The 16,366-nt window shown below is 38.3% G+C and overlaps 3 protein-coding genes across 3 annotated transcripts; 1 reads left to right on the top strand and 2 right to left on the bottom strand.

Annotated features, from left to right (window-relative positions):
• Positions 1-2,808: 2,808 nt before the first annotated feature.
• On the bottom strand, positions 2,809-4,481 carry LOC111324628 (putative coiled-coil-helix-coiled-coil-helix domain-containing protein CHCHD2P9, mitochondrial). The gene is made up of 3 exons (XM_022928237.2): positions 4,203-4,481; positions 3,397-3,595; positions 2,809-2,944 (listed from the first exon to the last, which is right to left on the bottom strand). Exons 1-3 carry the CDS (start codon positions 4,362-4,364, stop codon positions 2,934-2,936), a joined length of 372 nt encoding a protein of 123 aa, XP_022783972.2. The 5' UTR covers positions 4,365-4,481; the 3' UTR covers positions 2,809-2,933.
• A 1,204-nt stretch (positions 4,482-5,685) lies between these two features.
• Positions 5,686-7,565, bottom strand: LOC111324540 (coiled-coil-helix-coiled-coil-helix domain-containing protein 2). Its single transcript, XM_022928126.2, has 3 exons — positions 7,257-7,565; positions 6,225-6,465; positions 5,686-5,934 (listed from the first exon to the last, which is right to left on the bottom strand). Exons 1-3 carry the CDS (start codon positions 7,464-7,466, stop codon positions 5,924-5,926), a joined length of 462 nt encoding a protein of 153 aa, XP_022783861.1. The 5' UTR covers positions 7,467-7,565; the 3' UTR covers positions 5,686-5,923.
• Positions 7,566-8,032: 467 nt separating this feature from the next.
• Positions 8,033-16,049, top strand: LOC111324623 (uncharacterized). Its single transcript, XM_022928232.2, has 14 exons — positions 8,033-8,248; positions 8,340-8,475; positions 9,683-9,855; positions 10,183-10,290; positions 10,472-10,565; positions 11,526-11,575; positions 11,674-11,755; positions 12,797-12,882; positions 13,195-13,310; positions 13,656-13,734; positions 13,973-14,068; positions 14,504-14,746; positions 15,340-15,425; positions 15,856-16,049. The coding sequence occupies exons 1-14, from the start codon at positions 8,138-8,140 to the stop codon at positions 15,959-15,961; spliced, it is 1,566 nt and encodes a 521-aa protein (XP_022783967.1). The 5' UTR covers positions 8,033-8,137; the 3' UTR covers positions 15,962-16,049.
• The last annotated feature ends 317 nt before the right edge of the window (positions 16,050-16,366 follow it).

Genomic DNA, 16,366 nt, shown 5'->3' with positions numbered 1-16,366 from the left:
GCCTCGATACTCGATACATCAGCGACTCCCTGACATACAGGACCATACAGAAATGCCATACTTTGGAACTATTTAACCTTTCTCAGTTCTTTTCTCGCTCGAGGTTTTTTCTTTAGTAAGCAGGCATAGTAGTTCTCAACTCATTTTTGTTGCTCCAGATATGTCCTAGTCCTTGTAATATCTGGGTTGTTTTGAGTTGTGATTTTGTTGCCGTTGTACTGAGTGACTTTACATTAACAGTTAATAAAATCGGGTCCTATTTCAAATTGACATAGGAGCGCGCTCTTATGTCTAAGGGGATCTAGAACCCCGAGAAGGAGGAACTTAGACATTAAAGACAGGGATCTGGAAGTAGAGAAGGGTCGAGCAAGACTTCCTTAAACTCATCAGTTATAGGTTATTTTTAATATTTTTATAGTAAATTTTTCTTATTATTCTTTGTCGTTGAACTTTTGAAGACTTTGCATTTCCCTTGTCAAGAGACTTAAAGTAAGATATAGACTACCTAAAGAGCACATTATAATTTTATTATTCATAGCCATATAATTATGTAGTTTCGGTTAGTGATATTTTTTCCTAAAAGGAGAATTGTAACTTACAAGAGTTTTTTTATTTCTTATACACTTTCATGTTAGTTCCATTAAATGAACTAGGGAATGGAAGAAACCGCCACTTTGACCGGTTCACTGTGACAGTCCAACATTGCACACAATTGCGCACATACACGATCTCGAGCCCGAAGTCTTTTCGGCTACTTGTCAGCGGTTAGTCGCGGGAGATTGCAGCGCGGATAGGTCACGTGCAGTATCGAAAGAATCGATACTCTTCGCTATTATCGATATCTTTCGATCCGACCTCGATATCGCTGGTATCGAATATTTGGTATCGGTATTGGCCCATCCTTAGCTCTCAGTTCTGCTCAGACATCAAGCTAGGATGATGACGTTGCCTGCAGTTAGAAGTACTTCTCACGCAGAGAGTGTTTGAGGAAGAGATGAACGCGTGTAGGTAGATCCAGTGACTTCATCTCCATACAAGTGGATTGTGAGCGATCGTAACAAACTGTGGGTATCTGAGAGACAAGCCGCGAGGAACTATGTGGAACAGATTCGAGTTCAGAATCCATTGCGAGGTCGCAAGATTATCAGCAAATTAAGGAATCTTCGAGGGACGCCAACATGGCGGATCAACAAATTTGCATAATCTGTGACGTCACGTGAAAAGCCAGAATACCAGCAGCAAAATATTTACTTCAATGATACGATGGGTGGGCAAAGTGGAAACCCAGTTTACACATGGCACAATGGATATTGGACCGTCCTCGGCGTTCACAGTTGTGGCGGCTGCCCCAACTCTGCTCCGCGATTTACGACTGAGATGATATAACGCTTTCTGAAATTCATGAAATGCCTGAAGTTGAGCACCATTCGGTCTTTTGCATTCCCTGACGTGTACCTTTGCTGTGACGGCTCAGGAGTCACAGAATGGTTGGCCACGGAGGTGGAACTGTTAACTGCCAGTACAAACCACCAGGGACATGAGAAATTCTACATTGTTCCTGTCGAGGTGCCTCCGTCGCTGGCTTCGGAAACTGACCTCAAGGTTGCGATACAGAGTTTCCTATTCAGTAGTGTTTTCATTCGCTTGGACAGCCAGGGAATGAGCCATTTTGACACGGATGGGGGCGATCAAGTAAATTGTCAGTTCACTGCACACAGTTACGAAATATTTTTCCTTAAACGAGAGAGTAATGGTTGCTACTCATTTCCCCATTGTTACATTCGCTTGGACGGAAGTGGGGTTCATTCAAGTTCTGCAAGTGGTGTTGGAATAGTCAACTGTCAGTGGTGTGATGCGTCTATGCCATTAGGAACATATGAATTGCTTTATGTCGAGGAACACTAAACTCACGCGATTAACATAGATGCTAGAGAAATAAAAATTTTAAAAAGCTACAGCCTTATGCAAAACCTTTCGGAAACTTTTCGACATAAAATTATGAAGTGGAGAATGTTGAAAATACCATTTCTGAACCTGTATATTTCAACGTTTTGTAACGGAACGAAAGCTTCAGACCTTCTCACACTCGCACACCCAGCGTTTATTTTTAAGCCTCCTCCAGCCCCCCTCAATTGAAAATAGGCTCTACCGTCCCTGCCAAGAGGTTTAATTCAAAGCCAAGTCAAAGCCACCAATTAACTTCCTGACATCTAAGCATCAACTGATTACAGGAGCCAATGCTCGACGAAAAGGTCTTCACCTCCGAGTCCAACATCAAAGAATACACTTACCGCATTCTTCGTATCATCTCAGAGGAATCTATTAACACCATCATGGTCTATTGCAGTGGCGATGGGGGAAGGTTTTAGGTCAGACAGACGCAGCCAAACATGAAACGGAAATTTTTACGCAAAACCTCAATTTTGCATGTGGCAACCTACTCGGTACAGAAGAGTTTTTTCCTTGTTCAGAACGATCGTTTATTTCGCATCATTAAAAATAGAACCTTTTAAAGACTTTTTTAAATTTTCGAAAAATTCCACTGTCGCTAATATTTTGTGGTTGAAAATAGGATATTGCACGCGATTTGTACCTTTCTTTTGTCGGATTACGTAATCGAATCACATTACTTCTCAGATCGGAACCTCGCTCTTCGTGCGCTTTTCTTGTATCAGCTGTATGGACTAGAGTCTAAAAAATCTCGGAAAAGTGTTGAATTCTCTATCTCACTCTAGAATAAGTTATGCGAATATTTACGTCTCTCACATTATTCTCTTTCGGCTTTCCAGAGAAAAGAGCAAGCCGAAACCGTGAAACATCAATGTTTATTTTGTTGGTGAAGCGGCGAAGAGACACAGGAAAATTCCAAAAGCTGTTGTTTTCTTGTTGAACCTTGTTTTTGCTGAAAGCCATTATACATGTCCATGGTTTCCTCAGGAAAAATCTAGAGGATAAAATCAACCCATAACAAACTCAAAAAATTTAAATTATACCCTATATCACACCAGAAAACACACTGAGTTCCACACCCTATCCTAAGAAAACTCTTTTCAAAAGCCTTCTTTTTAGAGGAATTTTTAATATTCTCCCCTTTAATGTTGAGCAATTCCAGTGCATTTTTCTTTACAAGTGTAACCTTTCTCTGCATGATAGGAATTAGGTCCTTCATAGAACAGACATATAACTGAACACGGAACGAAGTAACAATCAGCGCAGTGGCAGCGGCGGAGTGAAAACTCGAGAGAGGCTTGGGTCGGGTTGGGTAAAGAAGGACCCAACTCGACCCATAGTCAATCGATTAACTATGCTCGACCCAAGCCTTCCTCTCTTTCCTTTTCTTTTACTGTTGCGCTTCGTTTTATTAACCGAATGCCCGGAGAATGCTACAACACTCACTATTCGCCTGTTTGCACTGCTTGAGGGCCTCACTGAAATCTTTACACAAAGTAACCTCTGATTGGTTTTGCGCACACTCCACAAAACGTTGTAGTTCGTGCCGGCATGGCTCATGATTCTGCTGCTGAAGATCATAGTGCTGTTGCTTTAATTCTGTGCTCCCTCTTCCTCCAAGTAGAGCTTCACTTGCGGCATTACCCTGGACAAAAATGAGCGAGAATGAGAATTCAAAGACCTCTCTACTGTAGCTCTTCCTCCTTCTCTTCCTCTGTTTCTCCCCACAGCTGGTTGCACATTCAGATGCCAAAGGCTAGGATTTTCTCATATTTATATCAATCTACAAGTAGTTGGTTTTGGAGATCCACGTTTTCGATGATTCTTTTTCTTGTTCCGCATTGAAAATTCAAAACAGGCAGGAGTAAAAAATGAAGAGAAATGAGAGTTTCCTCTATAATCATATGATAATTATTTATTGCGATTCGGTGAAAAGAAATGTCATCAACCAGTTTGCTGATATATAACGTTACGAGATTTTGTTGCTTTGTTAACTAACAACTTACTTTTTGCCCCTGCATCAGATGGTGCTAAGGCTGCGATAATATCTAATTCGTAAGCGTACTTAAGCAGTCTTAATTAAAAAAAAAAACATTCTCGCTGAGAGGGAAGTGGAAATTAAACGAGAAGCTAGCTTAGGCGCACAAGGAATCAATAACTGTGGTTCTAGCAAAAGCCGAAGGTAGTCTAAGCTACAATCTGAGGGTCCAGGGGTAACTATCCAATGGGATTGGCTGAGCGACGCGCCTTACCACAACCGAGCCGACTGCTACACCTGCAGCTGTGGAAGCCATTTGCCCAAACAGTCCAAGAGCTTTTGGTTCTGGTTGGACCATATTAGGAGATCTTTTTTCAGGCATCGTACTCTTCTGCTCTGACGAGCCTTGGGATGATCGTCTTTTAGCTCGAGGCATTACTTCTAAATATCTTGCACGGATATAACGGAAACAATTTCACACCAAAGTAAAAATGATCCGGAAGAAAATTTCGAGGATGCTCCGGGAATCAATTAATGACGTTTCATTGGTGACGTTGACTGCTGTAGTAAGTGAACTATGACGTCCTAAACGAAAGTCATTCCATGCGAGTACGGATTTAATTCTCTTAATATATCGACTCTTCATCTTCAAAGAGAACTCTCGAATTGGTTCAACTGTTTTAAAGAGTCATAGGAGTGTTACCTTTGCAGCTTATTTCAATAAAAAACGTGCCTTAAGCACGTTAAAGAACTGTTTTACCCTGATTGGGAATACAGCGACCCATACCAGGACTACAACACACGTAACAAGTGACTTCAAAATCTAAAAGCACGTGGGAATAACTTACGTAACGAAACAACCGGAAATGAAAATAACGAAACGGAAATAAAATGGTAGCCACCTGGGAGACTGCTGCAAGGATACTCTATTGCGCTGAGAATCAATTTAAGATTTCAACGGGTTACGTACCGTGACATTTCAGGGGCACAACTTTATTTAAGGATTGAGTTCTTCATTGCTGTAACTTTTGGAAGTTTTTCTTTCAATGAAATTATGAAAATAAGATCAAACGCATTTAATTACCTCCAGACAAACCGGTAAAGAGCCACTGATGAACAACGCTTCACAGTTACGGATAAGTAATTGGCAGCCGGTGACGGGATCATGTTTGAATGAGTGAATACAGAGAAGTGTACTAGCCTTATCAACTGCAATGATAGCATATCAACACGGAAGTGCGTGTAACTGTCTTCTGCTCGCTTGTGCGTTGGAATCCACGTCAGGCTCCATCATACTTTTTCGCTCGCGTCTACACTATTTTCCGACCAGGCATGCTTATCTCATGAAGTAGAGGTCATCAACAGCTTCTTCCCCACAATCGTGAGAATGAAGTTAAATTGTGCATATAAAACTAAGTCAAGAAAAGGCGAGATATGAAAATATTTCAAAGGCACGTTTCGCGTTTATTAGGCTCTTTGGTGCGCATGATGTTTACCTTTTTTTTTTTACCAATACATCTGCTGTCATCAAACACAAGACAATTGACAAGGACTTAAAAATCAAACATAGCTTTCTACACTAAATGAACAAACTATGTGGGAAAACATGACTGGCCAAACCAACAGGTATTTATAATATGCACTCTCAACAGTCTGAATTTTTAAAATCTTTGCAGTGTCACATACAGAAAGTCACACATGTGTGGATCTTCATACAAATCTCAGACCACCCCTCCATAATCAGAGTGCAAACCAGATAATGTGCAAACACCTTTTATTTCAAATTCTGCAATTAAATTGTGATTCTTTCATGTAACAACAAGGATTCCTTAGTTCAAGCAAATAGCCAAGTGCAAACACCATTTACAAGTATCCAAGCACCTGTTATCACCGAAAAAGCTGTGTTATTTAAAAAAGCCAGTGATCAAAGCATTGAATCTTGCTTGTCTTAACATCTGGGCAGCTGCACAAGAATCCACAGCAATGATTTTGTTCTCAGGAAAGACCTGAAAGAAGTGCCAAAAAAATTGTTTAGACATCTTTGAACTTTGAGCTCCCAGGCAAAAAGTGTCTAGAACTAGAGTTGACTACAAATTATAACATGATATGATGAAAGGAAAAGTAAAACAGTAAAAAGTTGTTTGTCAGAAATCATGTCAGAAGCCATGATCTAACAAAGATTTGGTGTTTAAAAATAACAAAACCCTCTGAAGCTACCTTGATCAAATAAACAACAAATCTATACTAACAATGTCATCCCACATGTAAGAAGTAAGTTAGACTGAACACTCCTCACCATTTCTCAGTTTGCATTCCCTAAGCACTTCATTAAATCCCTGGCACAGTGTTATGTCTCCCTGGTTCTGTGCGCACTCCACAAATTGCTGCAATTCATACTGACAAGGACCCCCCAAACCCTGCTGTTGTGGGTTAGAATAACTCTGGTATGGCGCTGCAGACATCTCTTGTTGATACCCAGCTGGTTGCTCTGATCCACCACCATGGCCACCAAACAGGGCACCACTGACAGCATGACCCTAAAGACATAGGCAAGGTACTTTTTGTATAATTTACTTAATTCATCATGGATCAAAATTTGGTTGCTGCAGTTGAAGATCAGACCCAAGCAAGAAGTTAATTGCTACGACTCATTGGCCATACAGCTTATAACAAAAGTTAAGTGTTACTATTTTCACAAATTATTTAAAGTGACAACACATTCACCGAATCAAAATATGGCGTCCAATTTGAATTACCATTGTTTTGGACTTACTAGCCTCGTCTTGACGTGGAAACACAAAAGGATTATCACATGTGTAAGAGGCTAGTCAGTCCAGAACAATGACAATTCAAATTGGACGCCATATTTTGATTCGGTGTATTTCATGCTAGTTCTGATCAAGAATATTCAATCATTCCCATACCAAAGAACAGAGATGGTTTCCAGGACTAAGCAAGTCCCACAATGGCAATATCAGGTACTGAACAAATAAATTCAATGTTGCTGTGAGTCTGTTCCGCATTACTACACAGATGATGTCAACATGTGATAAGAACAAAGAAATGGCACAAGGCACTGCCAATTGTGACCCTGAAGTTCTTGCTAGATTTTGTTGTCTTTATGATCTTTTACTGTACAGACCTATGGCAATTTAGAATCTATTTTTTGATATGATGAAAACCATTAGTTTGTAATCTTTTCTAAAATTATGAAATTCTGATTTTGAAGTTATATTGATCAGGTACATACAGTAAAGAAGTTTTGGTAGAAATTATTACTATGCAAATTCAGAAAATTCTTTTAAGTACACTAGCATTCATTCTATACCACAGTAGATCCAATCGCAACACCAGCAGCAGTAGATGCCATTTGTCCAAACAGTCCAGGCTGTTGTGGTGAAACCGGTTGAGCCACGCTGGAAGCAGGTCTAGTGGCTGGGACACTAGAAACTGGCCGCGGAGGTGCTCGAGGCGGCGCTGATGGCTTGCCAAACATAGGAGATGATCGACCACTAGATCGTCTTCCACCACGAGGCATTTTTAAGGAATCTTGAGCTTCAAATTTTATAAAACAGTATACAACTTATGTAATTTATTGAATAACACAAAATGGCGTCGAATTATGATGCAAAGTCGGCCTCCAATTGGCTCATCATGACGTTGCCTTCCCAGGTATCATTGTTCTAGTCAACTTGTTCCCAATCTTCTCTCAGTAAAGTTAACTTGTTGCGTTACTTGTTAGAATTTTTAATTGAGTTTAGTAACTTCAAAATATAGCCTGCACTTTGGGACAATTATCGCAACGCTTCTATTAGAGCGTTCTTTCTAAATATAGCTATTCTCACCTGAGATTGTCTTAAAAATTCTCTCTTAACTTCTGGGACCAAAACATCTCAGATCGGTTCGCTGAAGTTTCACGGAAGCAAATTAAAAACGGTCCTTTATTATTCTTTAAGTCTTCTGCACAGTTTTCTCAATGAGTTTCATTCGATCCGTTTATCACTTGCCCGTGAATTGACTTAAAAAAGCTCCCTTGGGAGAATCTAATAGCATCAGATAATACTTCGATTAGTTGTTATGGCAACAGGGAGTAAAATGAACAGTCCATGTAGCCGAGGCCTTTACGGCCGAAGACGCTTTCAACCGCTTCAAGGAGAATGTATAACTACCAATGTTTATGACTTTAGTGGAGTGTCTGCACCATAAATTATGGAAGAAGGATCGGAAAGGATTTCTACACCGATCCGCTCGCCTTCAGAAAAAGATTCTGTTATTCTTAGCCGTGCTAGTGCTACTAGTTCGCCCTTTGGTTTCCGCAAGGTAAACGCGCGCGTTCGAATTGAAGTTACCTCTTTGCAGCTTTTTGAGGTTTTGAGACACTAAAAATTGAAAATTTTTTGCTTTATTATAGGCTGCGCTCAGCCCTCCGACTGGTATTTTACGAAGGGAGTCCACAGGGTCTTTATCACCCGAAGGAGATGATTTCTTTCGCAGTGCTCAAGATAAGGAAGACGATGAAGGATTTGACACTGACCTGGAGATCGAAGGTATGATAAATTTTTAAGAACGGTAGAGATCTTTTGTCGTCAAAGCTAAAGTATTTAAGGTTTGATTAATAAATGATGAAATTGAAACGAAAAGAAATGGCTAATTAAAACCTATGAATCATTTACGAGTAATTCTCAGAACGAAACGCTCATTACTTTGAAGTTGCAAGTTCATAAACAGATGAGCTGAAATGGTTTCACTTTTTGACCGTTTATTTATTTAACAGTATTGTAAGTAATCTGTCAGTAATATCCTAGCAGGTGTTTTTATCCTAGCAGTTTTGATACTGCATCGGGTCTCGGCGGAGTTTTTAAAATATGTTCCTCAGATGTTGTATTGGAAGGGATGTTTCAGGATGTCTACATCAAATTATCTCAGTCCCTCGAGGATAAATCCTGGCTATTAAACAGATTCCGTGTAGAACTTTTTTTCAAGGTTTTGTTTTGTTTTGTTTTATTTTCTCTTTTGAATTAAATTTTGCCTTACGTTTTGGAAGATTTTTGCGTGTAATAACATGCAAATTTAAGAACGATACGCTTACTACTTTAACAAGAAGTGAATATATATGAGTGTTATTCTCACGAATATGTTTGTCATTTGAGGGAAGAAATTTGTGATCGTGGCACAATAAGTTTTGTTTAGAAACTGATGAATTAGACGTTTAAGCAAGGCCTCTTTTTTCGTAAAATTAAATGGATAACTATTCGAATTTCAATGAGATGAAATTCCGTGACTTTTTCTCAGACATGGCGATTCAGAACGTCTATGCATGAATTGTTAAGAAAGGGCGTGTATTATTAAAAATTCTTTTTGTTTCTAACTACAGTGTTCACGGATTAGCTGAAAAATTTTAACATACACGTTTTTTACCAAAAACATTTTTTTTCAGTCATTGTGGTGTTATCCCACAAAATATGTAACATACAGTGACTTCTATCATAGAAAAGTCCAAAAAAATATTTATAGAAAAAGTGAATCAATTTCAGGAACTTGGCACCCACCCCTCCCTGAACCCAAAATTAACCCTAAATTGTTATGAGTTGACTGTTGTTTGCATAGGGGAGGGGTGGGTGTGCAGTTGCTCTGATACTGACATTAATTTGAAAAAGTTCACTTTTTACATAAATTGTGAGCTTCAAATAATTTTTTTTAATATAATCTCTATAATTTGTGTAAGGTTTTGTTTTCCTTTATTTATTATTTTAGAAGGCAAAGAAGAGTATGATGTAACTGGAAGAGTAACATATCTCCAAGCTTGCAGGGAGTCTGGCGTCATCCCAGCATCATATTTCCATCGAAACTTGCAACAAGCTGACATTGACATCAAGCATCATGGCTTAGGACCAATGGGTGCCAAGGCAATAGCTGTAGCTTTAGTGGTGGGTATCCTGTTGAACTTTTCTGGTCATCTTGTGCCAGACCCATGAACATTGCTTTATCTAACTAAGAGGAGGGGGGGGGAGTGAAATGTAATTACTATTCCCCTTTCAATGTGTTAAGATATAAACATGGAAGAAGTCTTCTGTGACTTTCATGAAATAATTCAAAAGAATAATTGAGTATCTTATTATAGGTAAAAAGTGTGTTTAAACTCATGTTTTGAGCTTTAATAGCATCTCAGGTACTTTAGAAAGTACAGTTGTATACTTGATGTGTTCGGTCTCTCATGCTGTTTGTTTGACATCAATTTTTATTTCACTTAACAGACTAATACATCAGTTATCAAGTTAAACCTGGCAGATAACTGGATTGGATCTGAGGGAGCTGGATACATTGCTGAAATGCTGCGAGAAAACTGTTACATTGCTGACTTGGTATGACATTATAACAGATCAGACTTTTTTTGTGGAAGTTTAGGGATGTTTAGGGATGTTTCAGATAGCACTTGTTAAATGATTCTGGACAAGTATTATTTGCTCTCACCTATAACATGTAACAATCATAGATATATCAACGTATCTTAATAGTGTTTTTTTAATGATTTTTGTCTTCAAGGATTTATCGGAAAACAAACTAGGTACAGATGGAGCAGAGTCTATAAAAGACATCTTACTGCACAATTCAAATATCACCAGATTTGTTGCAAATGGTGAGTGTTGAAATGATTTCTGACAAGATTTGTTTGAGCCAACCCATTGGTGGGTTGAGTCCACAGGAGAAGATTCAAGCTGAGAAAGACTAGATGCTAATTAAAAGTATAAATGACAGAAAGTTGCCAGGCATTTTAGACAAATATCTGTACTATACATGCTACTCTTTACTATCCACTCGCTCTGGTGAAGGGTTTAAATGCTTGAAACATCAGCTTTAGTGACTCTTTGGGGTGGCCAGTTTACATCATCAACTCAGGTGATAAACCCAAATTTTAAACTTTGTTTTATCATATGGCTGGCAGGGCCTGTGGGCAATATGAAGCAAATCCTGCATTTTGATTGGCTACCTAAGCAGTCAAGACAGGCCCATCTTGCCTGCTCAGGATTGCCAACTCAGGATAGCCTGATTTTGATCTCAAGCAAGAAAAAAAAGTGTGTGGAGAGGATTTACAAAGTTTGTAACTTGTGGATCAGGTCAGCAATGAAGTTGCAAAAAGCAGCAGAAGACAGTCAAAACAAAGAAAACATAAACAACCCTTGTGGGTTTATTGTGCTGCTAACATGGTTGGCTTTCTTTTTTGGCTCTCAGAATAAACAAGTCACACTTGATTCTAATTTAAAGCAAAATCTTTTTGTCATGCTATAAATTCTTTATTGATTGACCAAGCTTGTTCGGTCAAGGTGGCTGGATATTAGCCTCATTCTTTTTTTTGGTGTTTTTATGCAAAAACGCAAAAAAGGAACTTGGCCAATATCCATCCTTACCTCACACATGGTCAGTAACGCATATATACACCCCACGGGTAAAGCTCCTCAGTCTCTTTAGAAACTAACCCCATTTACCTGTACTACTGTTGGGGGTGCTATTAGCTGTTACTTACTCCAAATCAGGAATATCTCACTGTTTTTTTTTTTTTTGTTTTTTTTTTTTTTTTTCTGTTAACGTTATCTTCTAGGCAATGGTTTTGATGACAGAGCTGTTCAGATTCTGGCAGAAGCTATAAAGGTAGGGGGAAACCTTAGTGAAATTTTAAACTAATTTCTTTTCTTTCACAACTCAAAAGACTTTTAAAAAGGGTAAAGTTTCTCTCTTCTATGTTTAAGATTAATACCAAAGTGAAGTATTTGAGCTTGAGTCATAACCAGTTGGGAGAAAAAGGAGGCCAGTATTTAGCCCCTGCAATAGGTAAATATCTTAATGTATTTTCCTTTAGTTATATCATCAGTAATAATCCTAAAATTTGGTAATGTAGCTCAGTTGGTTGAAGTGACAAGGTAGTATCCAAGAGAGACAAATCTGAACCTTGTTAACCCTAAATTCCATGAGTGACCAAGACAGAATTTCTCCTTACAGACCTTACAATATCAATATGTTATCATATAAGGGGCAAAATTACTGAATTGTGATTGGTCAAGACAGAGGGCATTTTTTCTTAATTTTTGTAATTGCCCTGGGCAAAATTACTTGAAAATGATTGGCTGAAAATCGCTTAGCAACGGCTGCCAAGGCAAAGAATTTCTGTTTGTTTTGTAAAAATGGCATCCCGTTTTGCGCGAGATCAGTAAGAAAACATTTTGCCCCTTATATTATAAACAAGTAATCACATGGTTCCTCGTAAAATTAAGGATTAATATCACTTGTGTTTTCGGAAGTTGCAGAAATTGCCCTTGTCGCTGCAAGACTTGGGCAATTTCAGCAACTTCCAAAAACACACGTGATATTAATCCTTAACTTTACTCGGCCCCATGCGATTACCTATACTTATCAAGTGGACAAGTGGTGAGAATTTGCAGAAAAATATCAATTAGGGGATTATAAGTTGATCCAATACCAAATTCTCTAAACTAACTTAGTAAGAATCATATGGTAGACACTAAGGATAGTTACTATAATAGTAAATTTTTTTTTTTTTTTAATTTTTTTTTTTTTTTTATCCTATTGAGCTGAAAAGCCCACTTAGGGAGCATCAATAAAGTGTATGTATGTATGTATGTATGTAAATTGAGATCTTGGGAGGGTGTGAACTGGTTAAAACCTGGATTTGTTTCAAGCTTGTTTTTCTGTAATTTCTTCAATTACATTTCATCTGTGAGGATCTGTCTGAGTGTGATTTGTTGAGAACAATGAGATGCAGATTCTGCTTGGATTTAAGGTTGTGGCAATATTAATGATTTGACTGGTCTATGTAACTCAGCACAGTATCCCTGTAAATCTTTTCTTCATTAGTTGCAAATGATAAAATTGACCATTTGGAACTGAGCTGGAATCACTTGAGAAATAAAGGAGCTTGTGCTGTGGCATTATCTTTGAAGGTTTGATGGAAGTGATTTTTGTTTCCACTTCTAACGCTAGTTGGAAATACAAAAGCTATAGATTAAGAAATTAGTCATTCAACGTTTCCTCTGATCATTTTTCTTAATGATGGAGAATGCAATGAACAAACTCTCCTCTGTCAAAACAAGCTGAGTCAAAGACTTGCGCAAGAGGAATAAGTAAACATAGTATACCCTACAAATTTCTTCTGATTGTATTTTTAGTCGCATTGTTCATGATTTTATGTTATTTACCAATGGGTTTAAGAGCCAAGTGTGAATAGAATGTGGGTTTTGTTTTCACTGTTGCAGGAGAATTTCACTCTTAAAATTCTTAACCTGGCATGGAATGGATTTGGAAATGATGGGGCGTTAGCCATGGGTGAAGCTTTAAAAGTGAACACAACGTTACGAGAGCTAGATCTGACGTAAGTGAAAAATAAGCTCTATCATTGAGAGCGCTTTTAGATAGCTTAGCGTAGAAATAAACAAACGCGACCCCAACAGCCAACGAGAACTCGGGAAATGTCACCAGGAGGCCAATCTGAACTCAAGGTAAAAGCAAGTTGATTGCTTGAAGTGCAGAAAGTAGTAGTTATTAATGATAGGTATATTTTACCTTTGTCCCTTTACCTCCAATTTTCCAGCTTTATGGGAGGGTCTATTGAGCAGACTGTTTCAAACGATAAATTATTATGAATCAATTGAACTATTTTTGATATGGAGAATTTTATTTGGGAAACTAAGATATGTTATAATCATTTCATATTCAGGAATAACAGAATAACAGCGGAAGGTGCTGTGTATTTGGCCAAAGGTTTAATGGTCAACACTTGTCTTCAGGTGTTGAAGGTGGGCACTTATCTTGGTTTATTATAGTTTCACAACAATAAAGATTACCTATTCCCATTTGAATTAGTACTCAAACACGGTAGCTACAAAATTTTCTTATGGTTCAATTTTAGTTGGTGAACACCTGCCACTGCGTCTGTTTCTATTGCAATGATTCATAAATATTTATTGCTTTGCCTTTTCTTTTTTTTTTTTTTTTTACAAAGCTGTTTTTTAAATATGTAAAATTTTGTTTTAGATTGGAAAGAACCCGATGCAAAGTCCTGGAGCGTATGCTCTTGTGAACGCCATGAAAAATAACACAGAATCGAAACTGATTGAGGTTGAGCTGACGGTGAGGCTTAGAGACACGAAGAAAAACTTTTCCAAGAAAATAAACATTTCTAATTTCACAATTTGACTCAACTTCTCATCGCGAAAAAGTCATAGATAAGAGGGGTCTTAATTAACCATCTATTCCTCCTTAAATTAAAGGGAATCAGAAAATTATCCCACGGATCAAATAAACAAACACCGAGGTGGGATGGAGTTGGAATTTCACCGTCTGATTTACGAGGCAGGCTATACAGGCCAATGGAGTAAGAACCAGGGCTACATTTAGTCTCTTGGTAGAACATGCATTAGGACAGTTTTGTCAATAGATACCGATCACCAGATAAAACAAACTTGCGACTTTTCGTAGATATTATGGTGATAGTGGCTATAGTGAGGCTATCGTGATTACATTCCTCGCCTCCGCAAGTTCTTACATAGTTTATGCACTTTTTAGGACATCACAGTTAATAATGACTTTGTGGAGTTATGTAAGGAAGTACAGCAACTTAGACCCATGAAAATTAGACACGGAGGGAAAGGAGGTGCACCATTTAAACCCAAGACTCGTCCAACGCCCATGAAGATACTAAAGAATTATATAGAGGTTAACCAAATGAGACTGTTGGATCTTTTCAATACTCTGGATAAGGATAAAAGCATGAATATCACTGTAAAAGAGTTCGCTGATGGATTAAAGGTGAGATCCATGTCTGCTTTATTTTCAAATATGAATTATAGGTGTAGATTGGCTAAGAAATTGGCGTCGTACATGTATGTCCAAATGTGGTCTTGTTCAAGCCCATTCACACCGGTAATAACTTCGTTCCTAGGTTATTCGGAGAGGAGAAGGAATCTTAGGAACAATTTTAATATTTTTTCTGAGCTGTCAAGAGAAATTTTCAAATGAACGTTGAAAGTAATCAATGATTTGGTTTACTTCGCTCTTCGGATGGTCATGAAAATTTACGCTACCCTTTTGACCAATCAGCTGCAAAACCAGCTACTTTGCTATTCACGCTTTCCTTAGGCTCGATTTCCACCGCTCTTTCGGGTCCAGTCTTTTCCGTTCCTCCTGGGGAGGAGCGCGGTCTCTGGTTCCCAAACAGCAGCTGGTAATCGAGCCTCCGCTTTCCTGCGCTTGACGAATAAAGATACTGTGAGTGTTCATTAGTTATCCGGTGATGTTTTTCCTTTGTTCGTTCTGATTGGCCAATATGATTGCTCTGGTTTTGGTTGTATGATACTCAGTTCAAAAGTGCTCCATTGACTAATGTTTGGTTGTCTCCACAGGAAACCGGAATTGACATGAATTATACAGAGTTGTACAAACTAATAGAGAGTTTAGACAGAAACAAAGATGGGGAAATTAATTACAGGTACGTGGCAAGTCTTTTTGTTGTGACCACTTTTCTAGGAATTCAACTCATTGTGCGAACATTGTCAAGTGTACTCCAACTAAATAAAACACACTCAAGTATTCTAGACCTAGAAAAAGGTAAAGTCTTTAAGAGACGGGAATAAGTCTCATTTTCAAGCTACATCGAATGCTCAATTTCTGTCTTTACTTTTAATAAGGTGACCGAATTTCACGTTAATTACAAGGCGAAATATTTCAAACAGTTCGATCGTTTAATTTTCAGTCTTCGGGCAAAACTCCTGAAAACCGCCTCTTGTTCTGTCCAGTTGATCTTGAGTTCGGAAAAGGAAAATTTGCATAATGGTTTGGAAGTAGTGGAAAAAGTATTGAATTCTGTACAAAGTTTAATTAAGAAATATTTCCAATTTTCGTATTTTTTTTCGTTGTAGTGAACTGGTGATGGGTTCTTTAGAGCAACAGATAGAAGACCGGAAGGAAAAGATCAAAGAAAAGGCGCAAAGTGCGAGAAGGAAAAAAATTTTGTCTCCTTCATGATAATGTTAATTTTTTCCAAATTGTAAGCTCTTTACTCTTTACTTCATAAAGGACAATCAGAGTAAAGATAGATATCTTTAGGAGCCAATGAGAAGAAAAAGAAAACACAAGCAAACGGTCAAAAGCGCGGGAAAACGAGGGAAGAAAACGATGAAAAGCGCGGTAAACTAGGGTAGCGAAGTTGTGATTGGTTTTTGTTCTGCGTGATTTGATTGGTTGAGAGGGTGGCGCGAGTTGTCAAGGAGTGCAGTAAGTCATAACTAAAGCTATGGCGGATCACTTATGACGTTCAATTGAAAATTTCTGTTAGGATATGTAATTCTTACAACTTGAGAGCAATAGTTCGTGTAGCACCTACTGAGGAAATCAGAGGAATGAATTTCTGAGCTGTAGTCAGTTAACCGA

The sequence above is a fragment of the Stylophora pistillata genome, chromosome 13 (genome assembly GCF_964205215.1).
Source record: "Stylophora pistillata chromosome 13, jaStyPist1.2, whole genome shotgun sequence".
In the NCBI taxonomy this organism is placed as follows: domain Eukaryota; kingdom Metazoa; phylum Cnidaria; class Anthozoa; order Scleractinia; family Pocilloporidae; genus Stylophora; species Stylophora pistillata.
The sequence above is the reverse complement of the archived record's forward strand: the minus strand, read 5'-3'. Positions and strand labels throughout refer to the sequence as shown.

What these genes read in the sequence shown, in the direction of transcription:
- LOC111324628 (XM_022928237.2), bottom strand. Translation starts at nt 4,364, where the DNA reads ATGCCTCGAGCTAAAAGACGATCATCCCAAGGCTCGTCAGAGCAGAAG. An exon ending in TAGCAGTCGGCTCGGTTGTG is followed by an intron (nt 3,596 to 4,202) that starts GTAAGGCGCGTC and finishes ATTTTTGTCCAG; the next exon opens with GGTAATGCCGCAAGTGAAGC.
- LOC111324540 (XM_022928126.2), bottom strand. Translation starts at nt 7,466, where the DNA reads ATGCCTCGTGGTGGAAGACGATCTAGTGGTCGATCATCTCCTATGTTT. An exon ending in TTGCGATTGGATCTACTGTG is followed by an intron (nt 6,466 to 7,256) that starts GTATAGAATGAA and finishes CTATGTCTTTAG; the next exon opens with GGTCATGCTGTCAGTGGTGC.
- LOC111324623 (XM_022928232.2), top strand. Translation starts at nt 8,138, where the DNA reads ATGGAAGAAGGATCGGAAAGGATTTCTACACCGATCCGCTCGCCTTCA. An exon ending in GTATTTAGCCCCTGCAATAG is followed by an intron (nt 11,756 to 12,796) that starts GTAAATATCTTA and finishes TTTCTTCATTAG; the next exon opens with TTGCAAATGATAAAATTGAC. An exon ending in TGATTGAGGTTGAGCTGACG is followed by an intron (nt 14,069 to 14,503) that starts GTGAGGCTTAGA and finishes TGCACTTTTTAG; the next exon opens with GACATCACAGTTAATAATGA.